This window comes from Mchenga conophoros, linkage group LG12 (genome assembly GCF_057382185.1).
Source record: "Mchenga conophoros isolate Kocher_MC1m ecotype Shallow Benthic linkage group LG12, M_conophoros_male_GT1.1, whole genome shotgun sequence".
Lineage (NCBI taxonomy): Eukaryota > Metazoa > Chordata > Actinopteri > Cichliformes > Cichlidae > Mchenga > Mchenga conophoros.
This window is the reverse complement of record NC_140537.1, coordinates 979,042-1,006,166: the sequence shown is the minus strand read 5'-3', so window position 1 is coordinate 1,006,166 and position 27,125 is coordinate 979,042. Positions and strand designations below refer to the sequence as shown.

The following is a 27,125-nucleotide window of genomic DNA, read 5'->3' as shown; positions in this document are numbered from 1 at the left end:
TGTGCAGGGGCGGATCTACTAAAGTTTAGCCAGGGGGGCCGATAGGGCATTAACAGGGAAAAGGGGGCACAAAGACATACTTTTCTTTCTTATTTTCATTTAAAATGTCGAGCTTTTAATAAATAATTATCTGACATCCAAAGTTTTAATTTGATGTAAAATGAATAGAAGTCCATTACTGTATATAGTGACTATTAAGTCTAATATACCCTAGTAAGCTATAGTACTTTTTCCTTTGGGAAGGTACCATCTGTGCAGTCTGCAATTTTGTTGAAGAAAGATGTTGAATCTATTTAATATTTCTTGAAAAATAATTGATTTCTGTGCATTTTTTTTTCACACTGCATCAAATTAAGGTTGATTACGTCGATTAAGCATCATGAGGTGGAGCGTGAGGGGTGGTTCCCTATTTTTTATTTATTTATTTTTGTTGTTGCTGGGAGTTGGAACCCTATTAGTTAGGTTGCTTAATATTTACGCTAAGTACTCTTTAAAATACCAGAATAGGGAGGATGGTGCAGGTTTAAGTTTATTAGATTGATCAGTATTGCTGAACTATGAAAATTTTTTTTGCATACAGGAGTAACAGAATAGCTTTAGTGTAGTTGTTGTTTTAAACTTGAGTATGAACTTATACAAAATGCAGCAAGATATTAAAAAACAGTTTTGTTGATTAAAAAACACTATATCGGATTCATATCGGTATCGGCAGATATCCAAATTTATGGTATCGGTATCGGACATAAAAAAGTGGTATTGTGCCATCTCTAGTCTATATGTCAGGTTGGGTATCAGACGCCACCTCTCTGGGGACATCTCAGGCCCTCCAAGGTTTGGAGGCCTATCTCCCCCCACCACCACTTCCCCTGCCAGTGGCGGACTCCCTCAGACATCGGTGCGTTGGTGGTTCTTTGTGTCTGGGGATGGCGTCCAGGTACACACCGGCTCACTCCTTGGCGGCCGCTTATCGGGGCCTGGAGCCTGGGGCTCGCTCGGGCCACTTCGGAGGTGGGGTGCCCCCAGCCTCTCTGCCTGGGGCTCGGTCACTCAGGCACAGCTGGCTGCCGGCGGAGCTCACGGGCACGTCACTGCAACTCCCCCTGGCTTCTGCTCCGCGGCTGCTGAGTGAGCCCTCATCTGGGACTCTCCTCAGCTCTTTCCGGGACAGTGGCGCGGCTGCCCCTCTGTTGGTCTTCCTTGGTCTCTTGTGTTCTGGGGGCCTCTGGATGTCTGGAGTTTTGATCTCCTCCATACCTGCTTCATGCCCTGGAGGACGGGGCTGTGGCCCCCCCCACACCCTCTAGCAGATCATTACATGAAGGAACCTTTTAAAAACAAGCGCGTCCATGCTCACAGGTGTACAACACGGGTGATCACACCCACAAACTACACCCTTTTTGGCTCCTACCTCAAAGCACACTGTGTTCTGTTGATCTTATGTGCTGCACAATAATGTTTAATATTTAGTATTTACTGTTATATTCACATATATCATTGTGATGTTGTTTATTCTATTACTCTTGTTCTCTTCTGCTTGTTTTCTTTTTTCTTTCTCAGCAGGTGATCCAGGTGATTGATATATGCATTTTTTTTTCTCTGCCCGTTCTGTTGGTTTTTGGTTTTTGCCCTTCTCCCCCGTCCCTCTTCTCAGCTGTTTCTCTTTCCCTCTTTCTTTCTCCCCTTCTTTCCTCCAGTCAAGTCTGTCCCGTATTCAGTAAGTGAAAATAAAATAAACAATAAAAGGTGAATCAAATGGACCATTACGGCAAGGCTGGGATGGTCAGTTTGGTAAAGTAAATCCGTTGGGCATCTTTCTTTGCCTTTAGACAACAATTCTGATGCAAAAGAGCCAAACGGGACAGGCAAAAAAAAAAAAAAAAAAGGAAATGTGAAGCTCACACTGGAGGTAATGGTGCTGACCTAATTGCGTGAGGTACGAGTTTAGATTACGTCCAGTGATTAGAAATATGAGCTGTGTGTTTGTGGGTCCATTTGTGAGCATGAAAGAAAATGGCTACAGCTATACCCTGCAGACAGTAGCATAGCAGTATGGAAGAGTTTAAATTAATAACTTTAATAAATGATGTCATTCTAATAATTATCATTTCATTTCAAACTGTGCAAAAAATATGATCTCATTATTTAAAAAAAAAAGAAAGAAAGGAAAAACAAAGTTCTGTAGCAAGGCCAGTTTTGCTTAGTATGGTTGGCATTGTTTTACTGAAAAGATCAGAGTTCCATGAAAACGTTGTCAGAATGGAAGCAGATGTTGCTCTAAAACCTGAATTATGCGGTATTAGCAGCGCTGATGCCAAGTAACAGTCTGTTTACGACTTATATTTACTGGGACATCTTATTTAGCACTAGCTAAACAGTTAGCCAAACAGTTAGCTATAAGTTAGCTAGAGGTTCAATGTTTGAAGCTAGTTAAACTAATAGTCTAAAAAATTACTTTTTCTTCTTAAGAAAAAAAAAGAAAAGAAAAGAAAAACATGCACTGTTCCAAAAAATAGTAATGTCAAAGTATCTTACTGTATATTTTACAGTTTTGTACTGTCTTTCTAGAATATCATTAAATTTACATAAGTAGAATGTGATTTTACATGTCAAAGGTAAAACAACATAACATCACTGTAAATATAGTAAAACACAATTTACTTGTTTTTTAAATATATTGTTTTGTACATGTGCATATTTAGATTGTAAAAATACATTCAGAAATGTATCATAATTTCACAAATATTTGTCTGTTATGTGAGAGAATGATCTGTTAAATTCAAATGTAATACTATGGAAAAATATATAAAATGATCAAAAATTAATGAGAATAATCAATAATTAAAGGAGTATTTGAATTATAATTTTGCTGAAAATTTCATGTCATCCAGGTCTGATTCAATAATTCAGAGGTAACAAGTGAAAATATAATTAATAGGAATAAAAACATAAAAAACATATAAAACATTGCACGGCCACGCTGTGCTAATTATATATTTTAAAAAATAAATGTAGAGGTAGGAATTGCAATTAATATAAATCTCAAAGTATTCACAACATTCCTGAAAAGAAATAGGCCTCTGCACCTGGGGTGAGGGTGTGGCCATGAAAACAATGTGACATGCCATTGGATGTTGGGACACATAATAACATGACGCTAAGCATCGGCCAATGAATGTGAACTAACAACCACAAGGTCGCGGGTATGGCAGCACTGTAGGAAAACATCCTAATATAAAAGTATTGTACTGTGCATTTTACAGTTTTGTTCTGTTCTTCTAGAATATCATTAAAGTTACGTAAATAGACTGATTTCACATTTCAAATGTAAATTAACGTTAAATCACTGTAATGCAATAAAACATAATTTTCATGATTATTAAATGTATCTGTCTGTACATATGCATATTTAGATTGTGTGAGATTATAATATTATTTTATGCCACGTTAGACCCCTAATTAAAGATTGTGAATTATTATGTAGTTTTAGTTTGCATTATTCTCCTGAATTAGAAGAAGCTGATAACTATTACATTTGTTAAACTGATTTGCATTATATTAGACTGCTGATTTATTGTGAATGAATGATATTGTTTTATGATGCATTATACTGCTGAGTTATAAGAAATACTGTTCGCAGAGAGTTATTGTCTTATTTGTCTGATTAGAAGAGAACAGAACATGCTGGAGTTTTCTGCCCCATCTCAGCAGGAGCAGATAAACAGGGAGCCAAGGTCGTAGCTCAGGCGCCGTGTGAGAGAAAGCATGTGAATGTTTAGGCTTTTATGATTAGGTGGGGGCCACTAGAGGCTATAAGAGTTTGATCAATGCTCCACCATTTTGAGATCTGAGGCTGTCTGCGTACGGTGTCCATCTCCCACGCGTGTGATCATTAAAATCATCGTTTGACTCAACCCGACCGGACCAGTGTTGTTATTGTGGTTTTTCCTCTTGTGTCCATCCCCAATATTTGAATCCGTAACAGTTGTTAAAATACATTCACAAATGTATCATGATTTCACAAATATCTGTCCGTTATTTGAAAGATTGAACTGTTGAATTCAAATGTAATGCTATGGAAAAGTATATAACATGATTCCTATAAGCGTGTGTTACATCACATAAGTATTATTATCATTGCTATTTAGGGCGATCGTGGCTCAAGAGTTGGTAGTTTGCCTTGTGATTAGAAGGTTGCCGGTTCGAGCCCCGGCTCGGGCACTCTTGGTATTGTGTCCGTGCTCAACACTCTTCACCACCTACTGGTGATGGCCAGAGGGGCCAATGGTGCCATATGGCAGCCTCGCCTCTGTCAGTCTGTCCCAGGGCATGCAATCCATTATCATTTAAACCAACTGTATATTTCTGTACATTTACGTATTATGATTCATATTGCCACATTCATTGACCTTGTTTATAGGTAATTTCATTGTTTGATCACGTTAAAATGTTTCCGAATTTGATGTCTAAACGCACGTTGAAAAGGTCTAATCCCATGTAAAATTAGCGCAACAAACTCTATTTTCATTACTGAAACTAACTGTATTTTCATGAGAAAGTTATTTTCTGTTATTTTACGGTAGTATTTTGGCGCCTCAGCTGCTGGAATATTACTGTTTTTTTAGGATTTGTTTTTTTTTCCTATTTATAGATAATTTCATTGTCTAATCACATTAACATGTTCCTAATTTAATGTTTAAGATTACTTGAAAAGGCAAGATCCCATGTAAAATTAGCGCAACAAACTGTATTGTCATTACTGGAAATAACCGTATTTTTATGAGGAAGTTATTTTCTGTTATTTTACGGTAGTAAAATAGCTGCCGGAATATTACCGTTTTTTTTAAGATGTTTTTTGTAACAGTGTGGCTACAGGGGCTTTTATAAAGTCCAAAGCAAAATGGCTAGAACAAGGTGAAAGAAATTCTTGTTACTTTTGTGCTCTTGAGAAACGAAACCAAAGAAGAAACAATATATCTGCCCTTAAGATTGATAATAACATAACCACTAATCATTTAGATATCTCAAAACATGTTGGTTCATTCTACAATGATATATACAAATCAAATTGTAATGTCAATGATTGCGATAGATTTATCGAGTCAGTTAAAAATTTTGCACCAACAATCTCAGAAAACTTTAAAACTAATTGTGAACGTCCCATAACAAAATCAGAAATTTCAGAGGCACTTCGATCAATGAAAAAGGGCAAATCTCCAGGCAAAGATGGTTTATCAGTGGAATTTTATTTACATTTCTCGGATATCATTGTTGATCCTTTATTAGAATTATTTAAGGAATGCCGTGATAGAAAAGAAATGTCCACAAGCATGAAACAGGGTATTATAACTTTAATTCCTAAACCTGATAAAGATCTTCTATAGAAAATTGGAGGCGTATCACACTTTTGAACATAGATTTTAAGATCATCTCATTGGTCTATGCCAAAAGATTAAAAAAAAAAATCTTGATGAGATCATAGCTGAAACGCAAACCGGATTTATGACCAACCGCCATATCAGTTCAAACATAAGGCTTATTTTTGACCTATTACACTACCCTGACAATATAAATAATGGTTCCCTTATTGTGTTTCTTGATTTTTATAAAGCTTTCGATACGGTAGAACATTATTTCTTATTTAAAGCACTGAAAACTTTTGGTTTTGGTCCACACTTTGTGTCAACTATCAAAATGTTTTATAAAAATATTGACAGTTGTGTTATACTATATCCAAATACTACTAAGATTTCCAGTCATGAGATCTGTTCGCCAGGGTTGCCCAATTTCACCCTTTTTATTTTTGATTGTGGCTGAACTACTTTCATTACACATTTTGAATAGCCCAGTAATTAGGTTTATCTGTTATGGGTAAAGAAATCAGACTGACTCAACTAGCAGATGACACTGTTTTATTCTTAAAAAACAAAGATCAGATTGAAAAGGCTATTTCATTAATAGACTAATTCTCAACTGCCTCTGGATTAAAAATAAGTCTAAATGTGAAATTTTATTTTTGTACCAATCAAAAGTCAAATCTTTATACGATATTCCTGTCAAAAACTGTGTTAGATACCTTGGTATTCATGTCTGTAAGAATGACACGGAGCGTCAACAACTCAATTTCTCTCCCAGGATGGAAAAAACTAAAACTATGTTGAACTTATGGCTCCAAAGAGACCTATCAATTTTTGGTAGAATCCTTTTGACTGGAGGTGTTTCCAGATTTGTGTATCCAGCCCTTTCCGTTAATGTGTATGATTCCATGTGTAAAAATATTTTGTTAACTTTGTATGGAAGAATAAGCACCATCATCTGAAAAATCATTGCTTTGTGGAACTAAAAATAAAGGTGGTTTTGGCCTTCTGGACTTCATGGACCTGAACTATACATTTAAGGTGAAATGGCTAAAAGAATGCTTAAAATCTCCTGGATCATTATGGCATTTCATGCCACATAACATTTTTAGGAATGTTGGAGGTCTACAGTTCTTATTGTCTTGTAATTACAGTATATCAAAGTTACCAGTTAAAAACAGCTTGGAAACGATGTTGTTCACATAACTTTTCTCCACATAGATCTATTATCTGGAATAATGAATGTATCACTAAAAGGAACAAATCACTTTATTTGCAGAATTGGATTGATAAAAAGATAATCTATTTAAAAGACTTATTTGACGTTGAAGGCCAACTACTTAGTTATAATGACTTTATTACTGAAAAAAACATTCCCTATCAAATTTAAAGATTTTAGTTCAGTAATAAAGTCCGTTCCTAGTGGACTGATTGATTTAATGAAAGGCTACAAAAAACAGAACACACCACATGCATCCGTTAACACTCTTTATATAAATGGTATTGATCTCTTAAGCAAGAAATGCACCAATAAACATATTAGAGAATGTTTGTATAATGCGAAGAAAATAACTCCAAGAAGGAAGTTTTTTTGGAATGCTATTTTTGAAAATATCAACTGGGATAAGGCAAGGCTTATTCCTTTTAGATTTTGTATCACAAACAAAATAAGAGAATTACATTTACAACAGGAAAATACTACATAACATTTTAAAACATAACATATACACAACATTTTTTTTGTGCTCAGTTGCAGTATCCAGATGAAATTCATAATCATGCCACACGATTCTCAACCAACCACAATTTAGTAATTCCTCGTGTTAAAAGTAACTTTTTGAAAAACTCTGTTATATTCAGAGCATCGTTTCAGTGGAATAAGTTGCCTGAGGCAATAAGAGAATTGGCTTCAATTCATAATTTTAAAAATCACCTAAAAGCCTATTTAGGCAGTTTTTAATGTATTTGTAAAAATTGTAGAGGGTAATATCACTTGTAATGGAAATTGTGTATTTTGTTTGAGTGTTTTGTTTTGGTTTTCTGCTTTTATATAATTTTTAATATTCACATGTTTACATTTCAGTATTGTAAAACTTTACTGTAGATCTAATTGTTGTAACATTTTATTTGGAGATATTTGATGGCTTGGGCCCCAGGAAGACTAGCAACCACTGTTGTGGAAGCTAATGGGGTTCCTTATAAATAAACAAATAAACAAACAACATTTCAAGATTCTGTGACACTGATAGAAAATTTACCTTTTGTAAAACTAAACCTGAAAGTGTAACTCATTTGTTTAATTTCAAAACTCAACCCATTTGTTTTTGATTGAAATGGAATATTACTTAAACTCTCTTAAATCAACTTCAAATAAATTGATTGAAATTCATTCCGAAATTTTCAACAAATGAGCTGTCACAGATACAATTTTCAAGTACAAAGCTATTATGAAGTCTGTCACGTCCCTCTTTTTTCCCTGTATTTATTTATTTACCCTTCTTATTTTCAGTGTACTGCTTATTGTTGCGCTGATTTGTCCTGTATCTCGACTGTACAAGCTGAACTGGAATGACTGACTGTTCACGTTACAGTTTCAAATAAAGTTTTGAAAAAAAATTCAAGGTTAAAAAAAGTTGTTTCCAGTTTGATCACGTGATGAACAAAGGCTGAAAGTGAAAGCAGGCGAGGGTCGGGTCTGCGCCGAGTCCACAGACAGCTGCAATGTCCGCGATCAGCAGAGCAGAGGTAGGTGCTTCTGTTCTCATGTACAGCTAAGGAAGCACAACAACGTTTTTACGGCGGTCCGGTTTGCGCAGTGTAGCCTGCACCGTATCTGCGCAGTTGCTCTGGCAGCACGTAGGGTTAGAGTGCGCTGCTTTCTCTTCTTTAACCAGCTTATACAAAACAGCGTTAACAGAGTTAACTGCGATACGGCGCTCACACCGCTGTTTAATACGACTTCCGGTGTTCTGACAAAACACCCTACCTATCAAGCTGTGAATCTCTGATTAATACGAGCACATTTCTGCTCTGAGCTCTTCCACTCGTGCTACGGTACTTTGGCTGTATCCCAGTTCAGGGTCTGCAGCCTTAAAGGCCGCATTTTAAGGCCGATTACGTCACAGCGACGCGACGAAGGTTGCTCGAAATGCGGCCGTCAAATGCGTCCTACATTTCCCTGAATTTAAGGAGACTTCGGCTGAATCCCCATTCAGGGTCTGCAGCCTTAAAGTATGCAGCCTCAACGGTCCTCAAGGGCCGCATACTCAAAGACCGCTAAGGCCGGAAGTGTGAGGCTTGTGAAGTGGGACGGTCTAGCCTCCGTCGCGCTGCCCAGGTTGCCTAGCAACCATGATAGCTGGAAACCTGTGGTTGACAGAAAAGAAGGAGAAAATGTTTTGTTCGTTTGTTTGTTTGTTTCTACATGAGCTTTGTGTGATTTAATAAGTATCTGAGGCTGAGACCACAGGACTGTAAAACATGATTGTTGGGCTTCATATCTGTACTGAACAAAGATTAGCTAGTAAATAACAATTAGTTAATGTTGTTCATGAGACTAAAGTCAGTGTAAATGTGATATGGCCAATATTATAGTTATTATATTAATCATTATTAGTTATTACAGCAGTGAGTTTGAACTCTCAAATCAAATCATTTCTATTGTACCTGCACATCACATGTGTAGGTACACTGGTGCAGCACATGTGAGTGAACTCTGTGTCAAACACTGAGCTTCAGATGGCACTATTCTTCATAACATGAATCATAATCATCATCATCATTAATGATAATACTTAGAGATCTTCCTGACCCTAACGCAGTGGAATATTCCTCTTGTTTGTTATGTAGAATAGAATAAAGTAGAGTAGATTAGAATAGAATAGAATAGAATGCCTTTATTGTCACTATACAGTTGTACAATGAGATACAGAGCATCTCCTACTCAGTGCAAACATGGGGGCGGGGTGCACAGTTCTGCAGCAGTATTAAAAATATATATAAAATGTACAAATATACAATCCGGTGTAAAAAAAAAAAAAAGTAAATATGTAAATAAATAATGTTTGTATATACAGTTCAGGTTGTTGCACATAGAATTTAGTATTGCACATTCATACTATCATTATATCTCTCGGCTGGCCTGGGAACGCCTTGGTATTCCCCCGGATAAGCTGGAGGAGGTGGCTGGGGAGAGGGAGGTCTGGGCCTCTTTGCTTAGGCTGCTGCCCCCGCGACCCGGCCCCGGACAAAGCGGATGAAGATGGATGGATGGATGGACATTCATAGAGGAGAATGGGGGGTGGGACTGTGTTATCAGTGCATGTGTGGGTTAAGGGTGGTTATGGTTATTCCTGTTGTCCTATATGTCGTGCACAGCTGGTGTGGAGCACCAAGAATTTTGTGACAATAACAGGCTATTCTATTCTATTGTGTTTCTATTTGTTTGTCTAACGTGGCAGCTCTGGTATGGACACAGTTCTTGACTCAATATTCTGAGCTTTATTATAATGTAGTGCATTTTAATGGCATTGATGATCAAATAACTAAAGCTGTCCTGTCTCGTTGCAGTTTTTCACAGACATCATTCTCAGCATTGATGAAACTCCTTTTAAAGATAAGGGAACATTAAAGAACATTGTTGAAAGCAGGAAGGATTGTTACTCCTATGAGAAGAAGGGTTCCTGTTACAGAGTGAAAGGAACCTTTGAACAGCTGCACAAACTTGTAAGAAGATGCCAAAGAGCGACCGATCATCACAGTACTGCTACACATGGACGGACAGGTCAGCACAGTCATCACGCTTCCACTCATGTCAAATCTGTGGAAGTGTCTCGGGTTGTTATGGACTACATTAATAAAAAATGTGACGAAAAACTTGGAAAAATTCTTGGAAACTGTTCACTGGTCCCTGTACCACAGTCTGACATCACTGCACGGATTACTTTCAGACCACAGAGCGACTCGTTCCGCCAAGCTGCCTTTGTCAGGCAGAGGTTCATCACATTTTACCAGAGAGTTGCGTCTGACCTGCACATCATATCTGTCCCTGGGGATCTACACGAGCAGAACAAGCTGCAGAGAAAATTCCCAACTCTCATCTTTGAACCAAGCAACAATAAACTAACAGTCATGGGACCTTTTCCACACATAGCTGAATTTAAGGAGTTTCTTTGGAAAAATCGTTCAACCAAGCGTCTGGTCAGCAAAACTCCAACAGACAGTCTGAGCAACAGAATCTCAGCGTCTTCATCGGCACACAAAGATCCTGATGATGAATCCTGCCCCATCTGTATGGAAACAATAGTCAGAAATAAGAAAAAGACACTGCGGTGCAAGCACTCTTTCTGCAGCGACTGTCTGGAGAAAGCTTTTGTATACAAGCCAGTCTGTCCCACCTGTGGGGAGTTATATGGCACTCTAAAGGGGACACAGCCTGATGGAGGCACTATGGAGGTCACCAAAAACACTTCACCTTTGCCTGGTTATGAGAAGTATGGAACAATAGTCATCCACTATTATATTCCACGTGGCATTCAAAAGGTAAGAGTGCAGATACAAGGTCATTTTCTCTGTGATCTGCTTCCTGGTTTCAGGCAGACATGTTTGACCCGGTCAGACTCATAATTATTAAACACAGAAATAAGACTAAGGCATAGGCTAAAACTTAACTTTTAGTGTGTGTGTGTTTTTGTTACCCTTTCATGACCCCAGTCTGCAGCATCTAGGTTTCACATCATCATCATCATGTTCCATCTGCTCACCTCACTACCACAAAACTCTGGGCTGCACTTCCACCAGAGCACCACACCACTTCTCCTTTAAATCACATGTCAACATTCATCTGTTCAGAACTGCATACCCGCCATTATAACTTGGTCCTAGTCTCTTGGTACCTTGATTAGTTTTGGAGTTGTGACTCTGTTTACTTTATTTAATCGTCTGTTTTTATTTTGCTGTACTAATGTCAGGTGACCTTGAAATCGTCTCACGGAGCAATCTGAATCTAAAACAAGATACCTGATAGATAGATAGCCTGAGTCTAGCTCCTGTCACCACCTGGTCCTGGTGACCCTTCTACTACTCTTATCAGTACCTGCACCAGATTTGATCCTGTGTGACTCTTGCAGTGGGCGTGTTTGTCCAATTGCATGACCCTCTTGGTTGTGTTGTTGTGTTGTAGTGAGCAGTCAGTCATGTAGCTTTCCATTGCCCTAGTTCACGTGTCAGTGAATTATGGCTTTGGCTAGTTCACTGACAAAATGTAACTTGTTGTATTTAATTTTATTTATATAGAACCAAATCGCTACAAGAATCACCTGGAGGTGCTTTATATTGTACTGTAAAGAAAACCCTACAGCAGGCATGTCTGCTGCCATGAGCATCAGGCAGCATTGGTCACAGCGTCGGCCCCGTCTGATCCTGCAGGGGTGACAAACTCTGCAGCTTTTGAAGTTGTGTTGTTGACACCTCAGATACTGGTCTTATCGAGGTGTTATCACCTCGTCTGTGCGGCAAAGCTTGATTTATTGCCACTGTTATACGGTCAGTGTTGGGTGTAATGTGTCACAAAGTTCATGTTACTGGAATCACATTACATTTTTCAGTAAAACAGTGGTCTGTACTAAATTCAGTAATTACACGGTGAAAGATCAAAATCCAACACGGACTCGTGTCAACGTGAACTCTTTGATCAGAGCAGGACCCAGTGTGCTCCTGATGTCACCAGCCTGGAGAACTGGGAGGGCTGTGTTAGGAAGGGCGCGCAATATTAAATATTTGTCACATCAAACAAAAACTCAAAGAGGTGTTTTGGAGGTCGTACTCCTGTGTCCTAGCTGAGTGTACATGAAGCACACGGGTGGGTTCATTCGTGTGAGACTCACAACTTCTGTCTTGTGTGCATAATTTTAAGAATTTCTCAGCACATATAAGCTTTACTTTTATAAAGAGTAATAAAGAAAGCAACTGCAAACTACAGCTACCTGAGAGCCAAATCCACATTGAGTCTAGGCAAGTTAGATAAAGCAGAGAAACCTTTTCTGTCTGTCTGCAGGAGGAGCATCCCAGCCCAGGTCAACCATATGAAGGAGCATCCCGGACCGCCTACCTTCCAGACTCCCCGGAGGGCAGGATGGTGCTGGGCCTGCTGAGGCGAGCCTTCGATCAGAGACTCATTTTCACCATCGGACGCTCCACTACCAGTGGCAGAAACAATACAGTCACATGGAACGATATCCACCACAAAACCTCAACACATGGAGGACCGACTCAGTAAGGACAATGGCAACACTGCAGCTCATTGATCGATCATTTTGGATTGATTGTACCCTCAGTCTCTTCTATATTTAACCCTTGTGTGGTGTTCGTATTTTTGTTACTCAGCCAGTGTTCATGGGTCTGGTGGACCCGCTACAGTTTTGGCTTTCCAAATTAACACTATCAAACAATTTTATGTTAAATTACTCAACAGATGTTTACTTCATCCCAATTACAAGACATATGAACAGCAAACATGGTTAATTTTTTCCCTTTACCTTTGTTAGATCACATTTATGAATTAATGTGCTTCTCGTTTTTCTTTTATATAAAATGTTATAAATAAATCAGTTATAATCAAGTGGAGTGAGTGGAAAGACACAACACATTTACACGTGAAAAAATAATTGTTAAATTTTTCTTTTGAAAAAAACTGAACACGGGTCTCACAGACCCGAACACCATACAAGGGTTAAGGGGCGTCCACACAGGAAGCATCGCTAGTGAACATTTCAAGCACCGGTTGCAGAGATCACACTTTATTTACCACATCGGTGGTTCTTTTGTTCACTGTTGCTTGAAGTCGCTTACTTTCATGTCCATGCTGCGGTCTCTGGACGGCACCTGCGGTGTGGACGTCCCCTTACAAATGTACTGATGAGTGCATGTCAGCAGGTTTTTGCCTCCGAACAGTTCTTCCCTTGCAAAGAGAACTAGCGTGTATCGATTCCTTTATTTTACATCAGTCTGTGTTAATGTCTCAGGCTCATTATTAGTTTTCATCACAGGTGAAACTGGCTGTAGTTCAGTTTGGTTTGTTAGTGCTAGTTTACCAGGTGCTTTCTATGTCATTTAAGTTAGACACCTTACATATTAGCCCACCTTACAGCCAGACAGCCTTATGAACAACATGCTGGACGTTTCAGACACCAGCAGAACCAGGCAGCCATCTGCTGCTGGGTGGTGAGAGGATAGAGGCGAGCGTACCACAATCAAGGACAAGAGTAGACAGCAGTTAATGACGTGCAACAGTAAGAATATAAGGCAGCACTTATTTTCCTGTGACTGTGTTACAGCTACGGATACCCCGACCCCGAGTATCTCAGCCGAGTTCGAGATGAGCTGAAGGTCAAAGGAATTGAGTAAGTTTAAGGTTTGTGTCTGCACAAAGAACACTTACGATTCCTTTTCTACGTTTTGTCCCTGTTTCATGATTCGACGTTTTGAACATAAACTGTATTTAATATAACCTGTAATGTTGGAAGCAGCTAATATCTGCAAAAGAAGTAACAGTAGTAACACAAAAGGTCAAACACAGTTATGTCCCATTTCAAAAAAAGTCACAAACAGTGCATACGAGTGGATGTAAGGAGCTATGACGTGTGTTTCTGTTCACTTTGTCACAGGTAAAAGACGCAGCCGTCCCAGACTGACCGCTGCTCATCACCAGCTGAAGGCACACGAAGCGTTTCCTCTCGCTGTGCTTTCATGAGTCGTGATTTTTGACAAGAAGCCAGTTTAAGTTGATTCTCCATTAACTCCCCCCATTAAATATCAGCTACGTTGTATAAATGCACTTTGGTAACACTAACCAGAGGTCTTAATAAGGAGGATGGCTAACATCCCCAGGGTCACTCAGTTGTGTTGTTGGACCTGCAGTGACTACGTTGTTTCACTCAGTGTCGACTAACAAACATGCAAAGTGCTGGGATGATGCTGATTTTTGTGTTGTTCTTTCATTATATGTATTTAGATGTTTGTACACTGATTAGGAGGCATGTTTGTGACTGTCCAGAACTCCAATTTCCTTTTTTTCAAATTATAAGCCACATGAAGCTAAATGAAGGTAATGTTGATGTCCTCTTCTGAGCACAGGCAGCCACAGCATGGCTCCTCCAGGACTGGTGGTGCTATTCTCCAGGCTGATTGGTCAGTGAGCTGTGATTGTATACCTGTTCAATCACACCTGTAACCTTGAACAGAACCTCCTCTTAAGCAGTTTAGAGTCGATGTACGAGGTGAGAAGTGAATCATCACTAAACAAACTAAAGTAACATTCAGCCCACATCACACTTTGAGCTAAAACGTTGCTCTCCAGAGCGTCCGTGAGTGTACAAAGTGTGTGACGTTTAACACACACAGAAAGAGCAAATAGTGCTTGTATGAATGAGTGTGAAGCGCTTTGAAAGAACTGTTCCATTTACTATTCAGGTTTGTGGTGACAGAGTGCTGAATGCAGGGTAGTGTATCAGTGTGTCGACCCACCGACAGGGTGACACAGCTCACTCTACCTGGTGTTTACGTTCAAACCTAAACGTCCCTGTAAGACTTCACTAGTGTTTGGTGAAGCTGTGTTTATCAGTACGCTACAGCAGGCTGCACCACACATCTGTGCCCAGCTGTGTCATCCATCATTTGGTGGACTTTGTATAAAAGTTGCATTTATTCTGACTGAATTCACTGTGTTGCAAACAAATAACAACAAAAACCATGAGTGGGTGTGTCTGTGACTTCTGTTCAATCATTTTCATTGGAATTGAAGCTGGCCTGACAGATTAGTGCTACACAGCTCACACAAGCACAGAGTTTGGTTTAAACATCGAAGTCACACGTTATGATCTGGCTGTTCTTGGATCTGTTTTCAGGACAGTACACAGACTGGAGGTCCCTTTATTTAGAGAGCACACATCACTTTGCTGCAACATGTCATGCCTTATGCACAAGCCTCCTGATGTCTCTTCTCTTGTTAGATATGGAAAAGAAGAAGGCCATCCTAATTAAGCAACATCCTTCATCACGTTCATGGGGAAAAGGCTTTGTACATTTTGACAGTGAACCATAAACTTATGCCTAATTCAAACACATCAATAGGAGAATGTGAGGTTCGATTCTTCTGACAGCCTGACGTGTACCCAGCTATCCAACAGACGGATCAATCTGAGGAGTTCAGCTAAAACGTAGAGACAACGGCTACATCGGCTCCACTGAGAACCACAGTGGGCAAAGATGTAAACACAGAGCTTCTGATTTACATACTGTAGGTTACACTTTACTGATTAACCCTCTGACTTCACAATGGGATTAGTCGACCAAGTTAAAATAACCTCAGAACTCCTGGGCACATCTTGAGTGGGTTCACTGAGATCACAGACCCACACTCTTTCCACTGATAGTGGTACGGTTCATACTCATTTAAACTGAAAACTGCTTCCAAGAAGAAATAATGGCATTAAAGATACACATCGATGAACATGATGCAATCAGTTTGTGCAGTTCTTAAGGCCTTTTGTTTTTGGTGTGCCGTGGTTGTTACTGGTGAAGGAACCTGCTTACGTTTCAGATGACGTTCTCGATTAGACGGAGTGTCCAGGTTCCCAGACTGAGCTTGTGTGGTGCAGACAGTACATCGCATCAGAGTAACGTAAACAGTCAGTTTGGGACTTTGCTGTGTTTGGAGGTTCCTGGAGTTTCCCTGTACTGGAGAAGAGGTGGATTATGAGTCATCAGACGGAGCTCGTTTCACTCAGTGAACACTTTTATTTTATGCACCCAAGACCAGGCAGCGTGAGCACATTCTGGAGGAGGAGCCTGCATTCAGCACCATGTCTCACTGAAATGTGTCATTGTAGTTGGGAACGTACCAACTGTAGCTGTCACTGATGCTGAGTTTGTTCTCTATCAAAGTGGAACATTTGATCCTTAGTAAACAGAGTAAAAAGGCGCTGTCCCACCACCTGCTGCTTTAACCCTGGCGTGCTAACATTAGCCGGTGTGTGTCTGTGAAGGTCATCAGCTCTTTCCAAACTCCTTATAGGGCTGATATTAGTCCTGCACCAAAATCTGTTTTCATTGCAAATAATTCAGAACTGTTTTTGTTCAACTACTTTTGAGAACATTTCTCCTTTGATCAGCACAGAAACGACAGAAGCTCAAATCCAAAGCACCTTCTGCAGGAGCGTACCCTGGTCCACGATCGGCCGTGTTAATCCCACAGGAACTCCTCCACGAACAGCGAGACCGCTCACAGCTGTATAGCTCTAGTCTTTACCAACCACACATACACACAGGACTTTATTCTGTACACTTCATGCACATCATCTCCATGACCACCTTAGAATGACCATTTACCCAAGCATGCATGTCTTGACTGTGGGAGGACTAGCTGGAGCAAACCCATGCAGCACAGGGAGCGCATGCAAAGTCCACACAAAAGGCCTCAGCCAACCACGAGACACCACAGCGCTAACGACGACACGGGCGCGCCGCCCCAGGCCGACAGCACTTAGCTGCTTTTATGGTGTCTGATGTTGTTCTGCGTTGAACTGGAAACTGCCACAGCCTGATGGGAAATGACTTTTGGCTTCTCAACACTTGATGCCAGCGTTTTTGCAAACCAGAGAGGAACTTGGTTTATTATCATCATGGGTTCTCAAAGTTGTTCAAAATTGGAGCTGAAATTGCACTTCTCTAGTCAAAAGCCTGGTCCAAGTGTGAGCGAGCTATACATCAAGTTTTACTTCTTCATTCCCAACATGTAAACGACCATACAAACCAGTGACGTTACAGAGCTACAGACTGGTGTCAAATGAAAACAAAACCCTGTGGGTTAGTAAGAACATGGAGCCAGGATAGCTTCAGTGCTACAGCATCGTCCGTCACTGGGTGCGTTGATGATGCAAGGCTCGCTCCATCATGTACGGGTCCGTGCTCGTGCCTCGACGGTGGCCACACTGGTATTGTAGGAGAGGTTTCATCATCACGATCAAATTTATACCGGTTTTCAGTGACTCACTTCTAACTATGCCAGCAGCACAACAGAGCCAAACCAAACAGGAGTTAGTGTCCCAACAACTGAGCAAACATCTGGAACTCAATCTGATGGTGGCCCACAGTCACAGAGTGGACCAGTACAGATGTTACTCCCAATAAATTAGACTCCAGCTCATCTAACCTTTTACTTTCCTGCTGCTGTGCACATGTACATCATTGTTGATAACCTGTGACATCTGTACCACACTCTTAAAAAAAGAAAAACAGGATATGAATCAGTGATTTCAGGCCTACCCATACCATCAGCAAGCACTTCATGTGACGTGGCATTTAACCACAGCTAGTTTTTATGAAAGTGAACACATAACTGATGCAGGGTAGAGACAGGGTCATGGAGCATCATCAAAGAGAATCATCAGGAAGGAAAAGAAACAGAAAGAGGAAACAGGGCAGCCCATGCCACAAAATCCAGGCGTCTGGTACCAGAAGTCACTAAAGTCAAAATGTCAGGGTCAGGAGTAATTTTCACCCCCACTGTCACGTCAACACCACTGCCTGCTGTTCCCTCATTTAGTGAAAGCAGCCACCACAGCCCATAGCAGCTCGTTGGTGTTGGCCTTCATGCTCTCCCCTTCTGGCTCCAGTTCCAGCAGCTGCCGCACTCTCTTCATGGCGAGGTCATACTGATCATCTAACAAGGGGGCAAAGGCATTTTCCAGAACATCAGAGGAATGGGCTAAGAAGATGAGAGCCAGGAGCCGCTTGTCCATTCGATGAGGATCATTCACCCACTTGTCCAGCACAGCCTCCTGCACCTTCTTAATGAGGCGCTGTTTGATGTTGTTGTTGGTCAGGGGATGTGTCGTCATGTCAAACAGCAAAAAGTTCTGCTTCTCCGTAGTCAGGACACCTTTTTCCACCAAGTTTTTGGCCAGCCGTTCACGGACGTTCCTCAGCTGGTAATGAAGCTTCAACGGGTTCCACGTCTCTCCTACAAGGAGCCAACAGAACAGAGAGCGTTAGTGCCGTCACACGCCAGCATAACCAGCTCAGCTACGCCTACACCACAGACAACAGGAAAACCGCATCAGCGCCAGTACAGCAAAGGCCTCAATGAACCTTTAGCTCAATAAACTGTAGACAGTTTGGTGTGATTGGAGATGCCGGTTCTTTAAAGTTGTCGGTGGACTGGTTGTTACAACAACATGCCTGTCAACCTATTCAGGAAGACTGTTATTTACCTGCTTCACAGTGCACACATCACAGCACTCACACTCTAACTACACTTTACCTGCAGACACAGTGTTTTGCTAAGAGTCACTTGGAAACACAGTGAGGAAGCACACAGTGCAGTGGGAGAGCCCACAGCAGCAGGACAGCTGAACTCACCGCTGAGCAGCTCGATCCAGCTCTGCACAGTCTCTGGTGGCTGAGTGTCTTTGATGTGTTTGAGAGCTTCGTCCAGGAGCACATCACCTGTAGGAGCATCTGACTTGCAAATCACCTGCAAATGCATCCAGAATCAGAGCAGGCAGAGCGTGGAAATGTTCTTAACCCTGAAAGAATCCTGAAGTTAATCCAGGCTTTGCTGAACCATGAAAAAGTCCTTACCAACAAAGTGGGAGCAGATTATTATAGTAAAGACTGACACGACGTGAAACAGCACCGAGTGAACTAACCCATATGGAAAAGAAATAGTAAAAACATATGATTTACTCATGAAAGTGGCCACTTTCTCATTACTTTCATATAATTTTTTTTAGGAAGTATACAAAACATACAAGTTTCATTATATAATTTTTCAAGGGATCTTATATCTGTTTTCTACGGAAGCGTAGAGCTGCCACCCAGGCAAAAGAAAAATACAAGTGTATCACGTTATAACGTGAAAGGTTTATTGTTCTAACAAGATACTTTTCCTGTTTGTACAATATAATATTTATATTGTACGAACGTGATATTATGTTGTACAAACGTGAAAAGTATCTTGTTAGAACAATAAACCTTTCACGTTATAACGTGATACACTTGTATTTTTCTTTTGCCTGGGTGGCAGCTCTACGCTTCCGTAGTTTTCACTCTTGTATGCTTTTCATACAAGTTTCATACAAGACCGAACAAACTTTATAAGATTTATAAATATCTTTTCCATATGGGAAAATACAAACAACTAGGCATGTGTGGGACTAGTCATCGTCGCTGCTGTCACTAGTCAGTACCAGACTTACTAGTCAGTTAATCTGTTAAAATTTTATTCTCAATTATGATAAATGGTTGTGTCCTAAGCAGCCACCAGATGGAGCATCATTGTTGAGAAACACATCAAATCTCAGCTTGATGTTTTGTTATCAAAAATTAACATCAAAATAAAATAAAACGATGCTCAGTTTTAGTATTTGCTAGTTTGGTGAAACCTTTTATTAGCGCATTATTAGTAAAACTTTAAGTTGTGGTTTATTGTAATACCTAGGGCTGTGCCATATGACCAAAATGTTATATCCCGAAATAGGACATTCATCGTCCCGACAACCACATATATCACAAAACGCTTACATTTTCTGTCAGTTCGGTGAATCTCGGGCAGCTCGACCTGTGTGAAGTGTTTCAGCCGGGCGCCGTGTAGCTGGAGTCGAGTGTTTTGACCGATGCATGAAACTGTAACAGCCGCATTTGCTTTGTATTCATTACACGGCGTGCTGCGGGGAAAAGCCTGTTCTAATGTTTGAGTCGAAGGTTTATGTTTTAGCACCTGACGGCTCTTTCACTTCTCATCCGTAAACACTCTGCGTACTCTTTCACGTGATTCAGTTTATTTTGAAAAATCTCAACAGGATCTTCAGCTTTACCGTAAAAGGTTTATGTGGAAAACAAACAAGTGGACGTCAGAGCTGTCACTACCCGATCCGTACCGGAAACCTGATCGGTACTACGCATGTGTGAAAGGTGTCTCCTCCCGGCTGAAGCATTTTACGCTAGTTACGGGTCAGAGTATCTGTTAAGAATAATAAGTATCTTTTAAATTGTTTGCAGTAATGAAACATTTCAATGTAATGTAGACAAAAACGAAAAATAAAACGATAGTTACAGATCAGGACTCCCCGATCCGTACCGCGCATGTGCAGATTTTTCTTCTTCTTCTCTTCGTTTAATGGCAGTTTACTCCCCAGTGTACAAGGATACCGCCACCTGCTGACCGAGCGAATGAACCCTATTGTAAAATGAACTAGCGTCATTACAAACGCGTGTTAAATTTGATTTAGTGATAGTAGAGTGCGTTTATGCTCGTCTGTGTAGAGAGGATTGATGGAACAGCGATGATTATGTCCGCTATCACTGTCAATTGTCAGTAAACACTTAATCGGGCTGCTGAATCTTCACGTGTCATATTACTAAGTCAGTATTAGTAAGTCTGTAATTAGGCGCCATTCTTCTTCTTTTACAGCGCTGTTGTTTAATCGGGGGACGAGAAAAGCATGAATTTGTTTGTAAACGGATTATCCATAGTTTAAATGTCCCGGCAGTCGAAAAGGAGGCAGAGCTGTTGAGAAATGCTAGGAGCTAACTGGGCGCTAACCGTGTCACTCTTAACTGTCGCAATGTTGGCAAAGAGAGGAAGTGACGTAAGATTTGCATATGCGTGGTACGGATCGGGTAGCGACAGTAGCCACGTGCTTCCCTCGGGTCCTCAATTGTTGTGACACGTGTTCGAAATGCAGAGAGGTGCGTTCGATTTGCCACACGGAGCAGCGCGAGAGTAAAGCATGAGGGAGGGGCTAATAATCAGTCATTTTTAATGATCGTTGAAAGCCCAGATCGTAATCGAGATTAAAATTCGATTAATTGAGCAGCCCTAACCGTAAATACAAAAAAGTTGCACAAAATTATTTCCAACTAGGGCTGGGCGATTTATCGAGTTTTTTTTTTAAATATCGATATATTTTCATACGAGATATAAGATGTGACAATATCGTTTATATCGATATAGTCTATGTTACGTTATAATTATACTTGTGGAGCCGCAGGTTTGCCTCTCTTTCGTCCACTTTTGTCTCTACGCAAGGTTACTCGGCCTCGCCTCTCCTTCACTAAACACAACTCCGCCTCCCCCATAGCTTCACCTGCAGGCAATGACAAGATGAAAGCGGAAAATCTCCGTTAGCGAGTTACCGTGCGTGGGGCTGGGCGGCGTCAACGTGTTAGCGAGCTAACCGCGCTAACGAGCTAACTGCGCTAACGACATGCAGCCCGGAGGGGCTGCACGGCCTAAAATCCTTTCATTTTCTCAAAAATCGACAGCGCGCCTTATGTATGAATTCTGGTTGTGCCTACTGACCGCGAACCGATTTTATGTGGTACACAGCGCTCAGCAATCTGTCAAAAAATGTTTTAATATGACTTTGCTAAGCTACGGAGCTGCACTGCTTGATGGATTGTCGGAGGATTACAGCTACCGAGGAGGAGCCTCGCGGAGTGATACGTGCTGTGCTTCAACGTAATATTACCGTACTGTGTGTGTATAAGGACCACAAATGGCTCCTGTTCAGAGACGTGGTGCAGCTGTGAAATCTGTCTCTTTGTTATTACGCTCAGCGTCTATTAGTTTACATTTTGACTGCACAATTGTGAGCTTTTTGTTATGCACAAAAACAACATTGTTTTCTTTTATTTATGGACCATGATTATTTAATAAATGCTGATAATTTATTTTTGAGTAATTTCTTCATGTACATCTACGCTGTATGTAAATAAAAGTGCCCGTGTGACATCTGGGACACAGTGCGACTAAGAACTCTCTTTTTGTTCTTAACTTATGGCTTTAAAAAAATTAATAAATAAATAAATCGAGATATATATCTTATATCGCCATCCAGCTAAAAAAATATCGAGATATGAATTTTGGGTCATATCGCCCAGCCCTATTTCCAACCACAGGAAATTTATTTTGAGTGTCTTCATAGTTTTGTTTTTGAAATACACCAATTTTTATATACTGCAGGAAAACCAAAAATAAATATTATCATGCAAATTTGCAAAGAAAATGGCATATGCATCAAAATAAACTATTTCCAGCAGTGCAATCTGAGTCCTAAGCATCCCAGAAACGACACAGAAAGTCATAAAGTCAAACATAACTTTTAAAAACACCAGTATAGGCTCATGAGGCCCTGAAGGTAAAAAAACGACATTTCCGCGAAAAATGACGTCACTTCCGGTTCCGGGCAGGTGATGGCGGACATGTGATAGTTCGCGCTGACGTCTATTCCAATGTAGGAAGTGCTATGAACAGCTGATCGGATCGGCAAAGCGTGTTTCTGGAATATTATGTTTTTGTTCCTGCAAGTGTTTTTTATGAAATTTTTGCAAAGCTTTATGTGGAAGGAAACCGTGACCGAGGACAAGCTGATGGCATAAGATGTCAGTACAACTCCTCCGGTTTCTTATGAAAAAAATTATTGCGCTAGCTTGCGTGGTTGCAGTTCTACTGGGATTAAAAATAGTTACGCAAAACGGAGCGTGCTGCTCTGACCGGCTTTAAAGGGTTAAAAAGACTAATAACTAATAAAAACTAAACATTTTGAATGAATCCAAACTGAACTGAAATGAAACTGAATTAAAAACAAAGAACATCTTCAATGCAATAAAAACTGATTAGAAGATACAAAACTGTAACAACATGAGATTTTAGGTGTGTGCTTGGACATGAACAGCTGATATTACACGTCTGTTAAAGATGATTGTTCCTGTGCAGGCCTTCACTACACGCCGTGACACCATGACACTAATACACCAGCAGGGTGACGATGTCTAAACGGGAAACAGCTTGTGTACACAGTGAAAGCTTAAACATAACCGTGTCGTACCTTCCTGGCCAGCAGACCTTTCCTCCTCATGCCACAGGCCTCCAGCTGAAGGCGTCCTCGCAGGGCCAGCTCGATCAGCATGCACCCTCGCAGCCCTGATGAAATGCAGTCATTCCAGAATGAGGTGTAGCCCTGTGCAATGGGACACATCGTCACAATCCAGGTTGTCAAAGAGTGCCAGAAGCCGACGAGCTCAGTACCAAATCATTGCAGGTACTTGGGGCGCCTTGAGGCGACTTTTGTTGTGATTTGGCGCTATATAAATAAAACTGAATTGTATGAGTGTGTCACAGGGCTAACACACAGAGACAGACAACCATTCACACTCACATCCACACCTAAGGGCACCAACTAACTCAACCCCACTAACTGCATGTCTTTGGATGGAGGGCGGAGCTGGAGAGCCTGGAGAGAACCCACGCAACCACGGGAGAACATGCAAACTCCCCATAAAGGGAGGTGGGAGAATCGAACTGCATCCTGTTTGTGGTAAATTCAGTTGACTGTACATGATTGGGAAAGGCACACAGCTGTCTACATAAGCTCCCATAGGTAACAGCACAAGTCAGAGCACAAACCCAGCCATCAAGTCCAAGAACGTGTGTAAACCAGGACTGTATCGAGGCATAGATCAGGGGAAGGGTACAAAAAAAGACTTCTGGCACTGAAGGTCCCAGAGTACAGTAACATCATCTATAAACAGGAGTTTGGAAACACTTCTTAGAGCTGGCTAATCTGAGCAGCACATGACAGGCGCTTGCAGTTTGTCACCTGAGGGACTCTCAGACCATGAGAAACAAAAGTCTGATGAAACACAGATTGAACTCTTTGGCCTGAAAGACAAGCGTCATGTCTGGAGGAAACCAGGCGTCCCTCATCACTTCCTTACAGGTGCTGCCCATGGTGGTGGCAGCATCATGCTGTGGAGATGCTTTCTAGCAGCAAGAACTGGAAGACCAATCAGAGTCGAGGGAAAGAGGAACGCAGCGACATACAGAGACGTGATAACGTGCTCCAAAGAGCTCTGGATCTGGAGGGGAGTAAGCTGTGCGCTTACTTTTGCTTTGACGATCAAAAATGTCTTGTTCCTCACCTCCCACAGAGTTACTCACCGATCCTGACAGAACATATATGCATGTGTCCGTACTGACAGCAGTGTAAGCTGAGTGAGCTCTGGGAGACACTTTGACACTTCTGAGGCAGAATATGGACCACAAATGTCATCGTTGTTCACTGTTAGCATCACAGTGGAATCATGTTTTGGCCACCAGGGTTGTGAGTCGGTCACACGACTGAAAACTGAGTAAATGGCTCATTTTAATGTGTGCACCACCCAGGCTAACTTTTATGATCATTATTTAACAGTTGTTGTTGCAGCAGAGCTTTTCTGACCTCTGACATTCCTCCTGAAGTTGTTCAGTGCTGTGAATGTAAACTACTTCAGTCAGTGAGGGAGGGACTGAGTGCTGGTCTGTCTGTCAGCTGGAGGAGGCAAACACAGCACCGTTTGTCTCAGTATTGTTGACAATTTCAATTCTAGATGACCTGAATATCAGATTATCAGTTCTGTTAACAACCAATCAGCAGCAACTTGTCATCAAAGCAGAGTCCCACAGCCGTGGCATGGGTGAGAGAGGACCACGCTCTACTTTATCAACATGGATCTGAAGGAATAATGTTTGGTCACCCACTGAAACTCATCCGTCTTCATTTCTCAGCCAAATTTGTGATAAACTGGAGTCTTGTTGTGTACCTGAAACTCTCCATCAGCCATTTGGCTACTGAAGCTGCTGCATTTACTCTCTACAGAAGAAAAAACAGTTGTTTGTGTTGCTGACGTCAAAGTTAAAACGAGCAAACATGGTTTGTAATTTTGTTTAAACTGACACAAGTTTCCTGTTAAATTTGGAGGTTGAATGACTCCGTTTTAGTTGCATTCCTAATGTTATGTGAACGGGACTGAATCCGTACTCGAGGATTTTAGATTTATCGGTGGATTTCACTTTGCTTGCTGTTCGTAGTTCAGTGACAGCAAATCATCGATACATCTAAACACACCTTTCACTGGTACTGTAGCACTTTGTATTAGTTATAATCAAACACTCCTGTAAACAGTTTTTTACTTTGACTCCATTCCGTTTATTCTTCTTACTCATTGTGTTAGCTTGGAGCTACTAACATCAACGCCAGGATCGCCGCACTTATTCTCCGACCATTACTGCTGAACTACTGGAAAATATCATTTCTTCTCATAATCGTGTAGCACCAGACATTAGCTATCTCGCTGCAGACTGAAGACAGCAACTGTTGTTAGCTACAGCTAGCATTGTAGCAAGCAGGGATGCTAACTTACATAGAGCTGTTTGGAGACTACAGCTAACGTTAGCCGAGCGATAACATTTAGCTTATTTGCTACAGCGTTAAGGCGCAGTTTATCTGCCATTACCTCTCGGTCCTTCAGTCCTAACAGCAACACTTCTTCCATCAGTGTAAGACGTGTTTCTTTGGAGTCTCCGGTATCATCATCGTCCTGATCCTCCGCTCGCCGGGGCCCGTGGTCTTCTTGGCCGGACGGTCGGTCTTTCTCAGCGGCGTTACGCGAGGCTTCGGTCCGCCTCTGCACGAGGCCCGAACTCCTCTGAGTCAACGAAGTCATTTCTGCCGGCGAGTGTGCTCAACAACTACGAAAGCAGCAAGTCTGGGACTACGTTCACCCAAGTACTTGTCAACCATAAGTATTTTGCGTATAGGTTAGTACCCTTATCAGGAGGAGTCCTCCTCCCCTTCCCCACCTTCCGCACCAGCGTCTGTCTAATATGGCGCCGAGCGGAGACTGTGGTACCAAACCTGCTGGATGGGTTTGGTACCACAGTCCTGCTGGATACCAAGCGACCCACCTTTAACTTAGTCTGAACGCCACACCAGCTGGCTAAAAGGCTCATGCTTGGACAGACCCACTGGACTCCTCCATATAATAACAAAATCTAAATACATACACAGATTCATGAAAACAAATAAGTACATTAAAAATACACTTGTTCCCAAGTGGAACCACAAGATAAACATGATTAAAGAACCAAATTAGTTATTCTGGACCTGTTCCTCTCGTGCTCTGTGTCCATTAATCATCTTAACTAACAGGGAAGGAATGAGTGCTTGTACTGGTCGTGCTGACATAGAAAAGCTGTGTACCGTTGCCCGAACTTTAATAAAACATACTCAGAATGCAGAGCATGCAGATCTGTTATAATGCCGTCTGCCTGTGTGAGGATGGTCTGCTAGTAATTCTTGAGAGTTTCACAACATATTGATTTGGCTGGGAGCTAGTACAGTCATGAGTGTAAAGGTGCTAAACGCCGTGTCAGAGAAGACAGAGTTCATCTTCACCTGCTGTGGCCCGTCTGACATGAAAGAGCGATACCAGTTCATCATCATCGTTTATTTGTATAGCACTTTAAAAAAAACACACCAGGCAGACCAAAGTGCTGAACAACACAAATCAAAACAACAAAGTTAAAATACAATAAATTAATAAGAAAGGTGTCAGTTTCCTAAAAGCCAGGGAATAAAAGTAGGTTTTCAATCTGGACTTAAAGACCTGCACTGATGACACTTGTCTAATATGGAGGGGAGGGTTATTCCAAAGCATCGGTCTCCTCTGCATTTCAGCCGCGACTTAGGAACCGACAGCAACAGCTGCTCAGCTGAACGGAGCGAGCGAGTAGGAACATGTGACTTCAGCAAATCAGATAAGCATACAGGAGCCAGACAATTTAAAGATTTAAAAACCAATAAAAGGACTTTAAAACGAACCCTAAATCAAATGGGAAGCCAATGTAAAGAAGCCAGGACCGGAGTGATGTGATCGAATTTTCTACTACCG

The 27,125-nt window shown here is 41.2% G+C and overlaps 2 protein-coding genes across 3 annotated transcripts; one reads left to right on the top strand and one right to left on the bottom strand.

Moving 5' to 3' along the window:
* The first annotated feature begins 7,989 nt into the window (after positions 1-7,989).
* On the top strand, positions 7,990-15,105 carry LOC146561835 (E3 ubiquitin-protein ligase DTX3L). Of its 2 annotated transcripts, none has more exons than XM_085293223.1 (5): positions 7,990-8,099; positions 9,924-10,895; positions 12,409-12,626; positions 13,688-13,753; positions 14,018-15,105. In XM_085293223.1, the coding sequence occupies exons 1-5, from the start codon at positions 8,076-8,078 to the stop codon at positions 14,019-14,021; spliced, it is 1,284 nt and encodes a 427-aa protein (XP_085149349.1). In that variant the 5' UTR covers positions 7,990-8,075; the 3' UTR covers positions 14,022-15,105. The 2 variants fall into 2 exon arrangements, with proteins under 2 accessions (XP_085149349.1, XP_085149348.1); XM_085293222.1 differs by having other exon boundaries at positions 13,688-13,764.
* Positions 15,106-15,231: 126 nt separating this feature from the next.
* On the bottom strand, positions 15,232-26,086 carry golph3a (golgi phosphoprotein 3a). The gene is made up of 4 exons (XM_085293224.1): positions 25,689-26,086; positions 23,243-23,374; positions 18,771-18,885; positions 15,232-18,372 (listed from the first exon to the last, which is right to left on the bottom strand). The coding sequence occupies exons 1-4, from the start codon at positions 25,896-25,898 to the stop codon at positions 17,948-17,950; spliced, it is 882 nt and encodes a 293-aa protein (XP_085149350.1). The 5' UTR covers positions 25,899-26,086; the 3' UTR covers positions 15,232-17,947.
* Positions 26,087-27,125: the final 1,039 nt, after the last annotated feature.

Bases quoted from the DNA above. Each gene is read 5' to 3' on its own strand.
- LOC146561835 (XM_085293223.1), top strand. From the start codon at position 8,076: ATGTCCGCGATCAGCAGAGCAGAG. The intron at 10,896-12,408 runs GTAAGAGTGCAG...GTCTGTCTGCAG, and splicing joins TTCCACGTGGCATTCAAAAG to GAGGAGCATCCCAGCCCAGG. The intron at 12,627-13,687 runs GTAAGGACAATG...ACTGTGTTACAG, and splicing joins ACACATGGAGGACCGACTCA to CTACGGATACCCCGACCCCG.
- golph3a (XM_085293224.1), bottom strand. From the start codon at position 25,898: ATGACTTCGTTGACTCAGAGGAGTTCGGGCCTCGTGCAGAGGCGGACC. The intron at 23,375-25,688 runs GTAATGGCAGAT...CCCATTGCACAG, and splicing joins TAGGACTGAAGGACCGAGAG to GGCTACACCTCATTCTGGAA. The intron at 18,373-18,770 runs GTGAGTTCAGCT...GGCTCCTTGTAG, and splicing joins CTGGATCGAGCTGCTCAGCG to GAGAGACGTGGAACCCGTTG.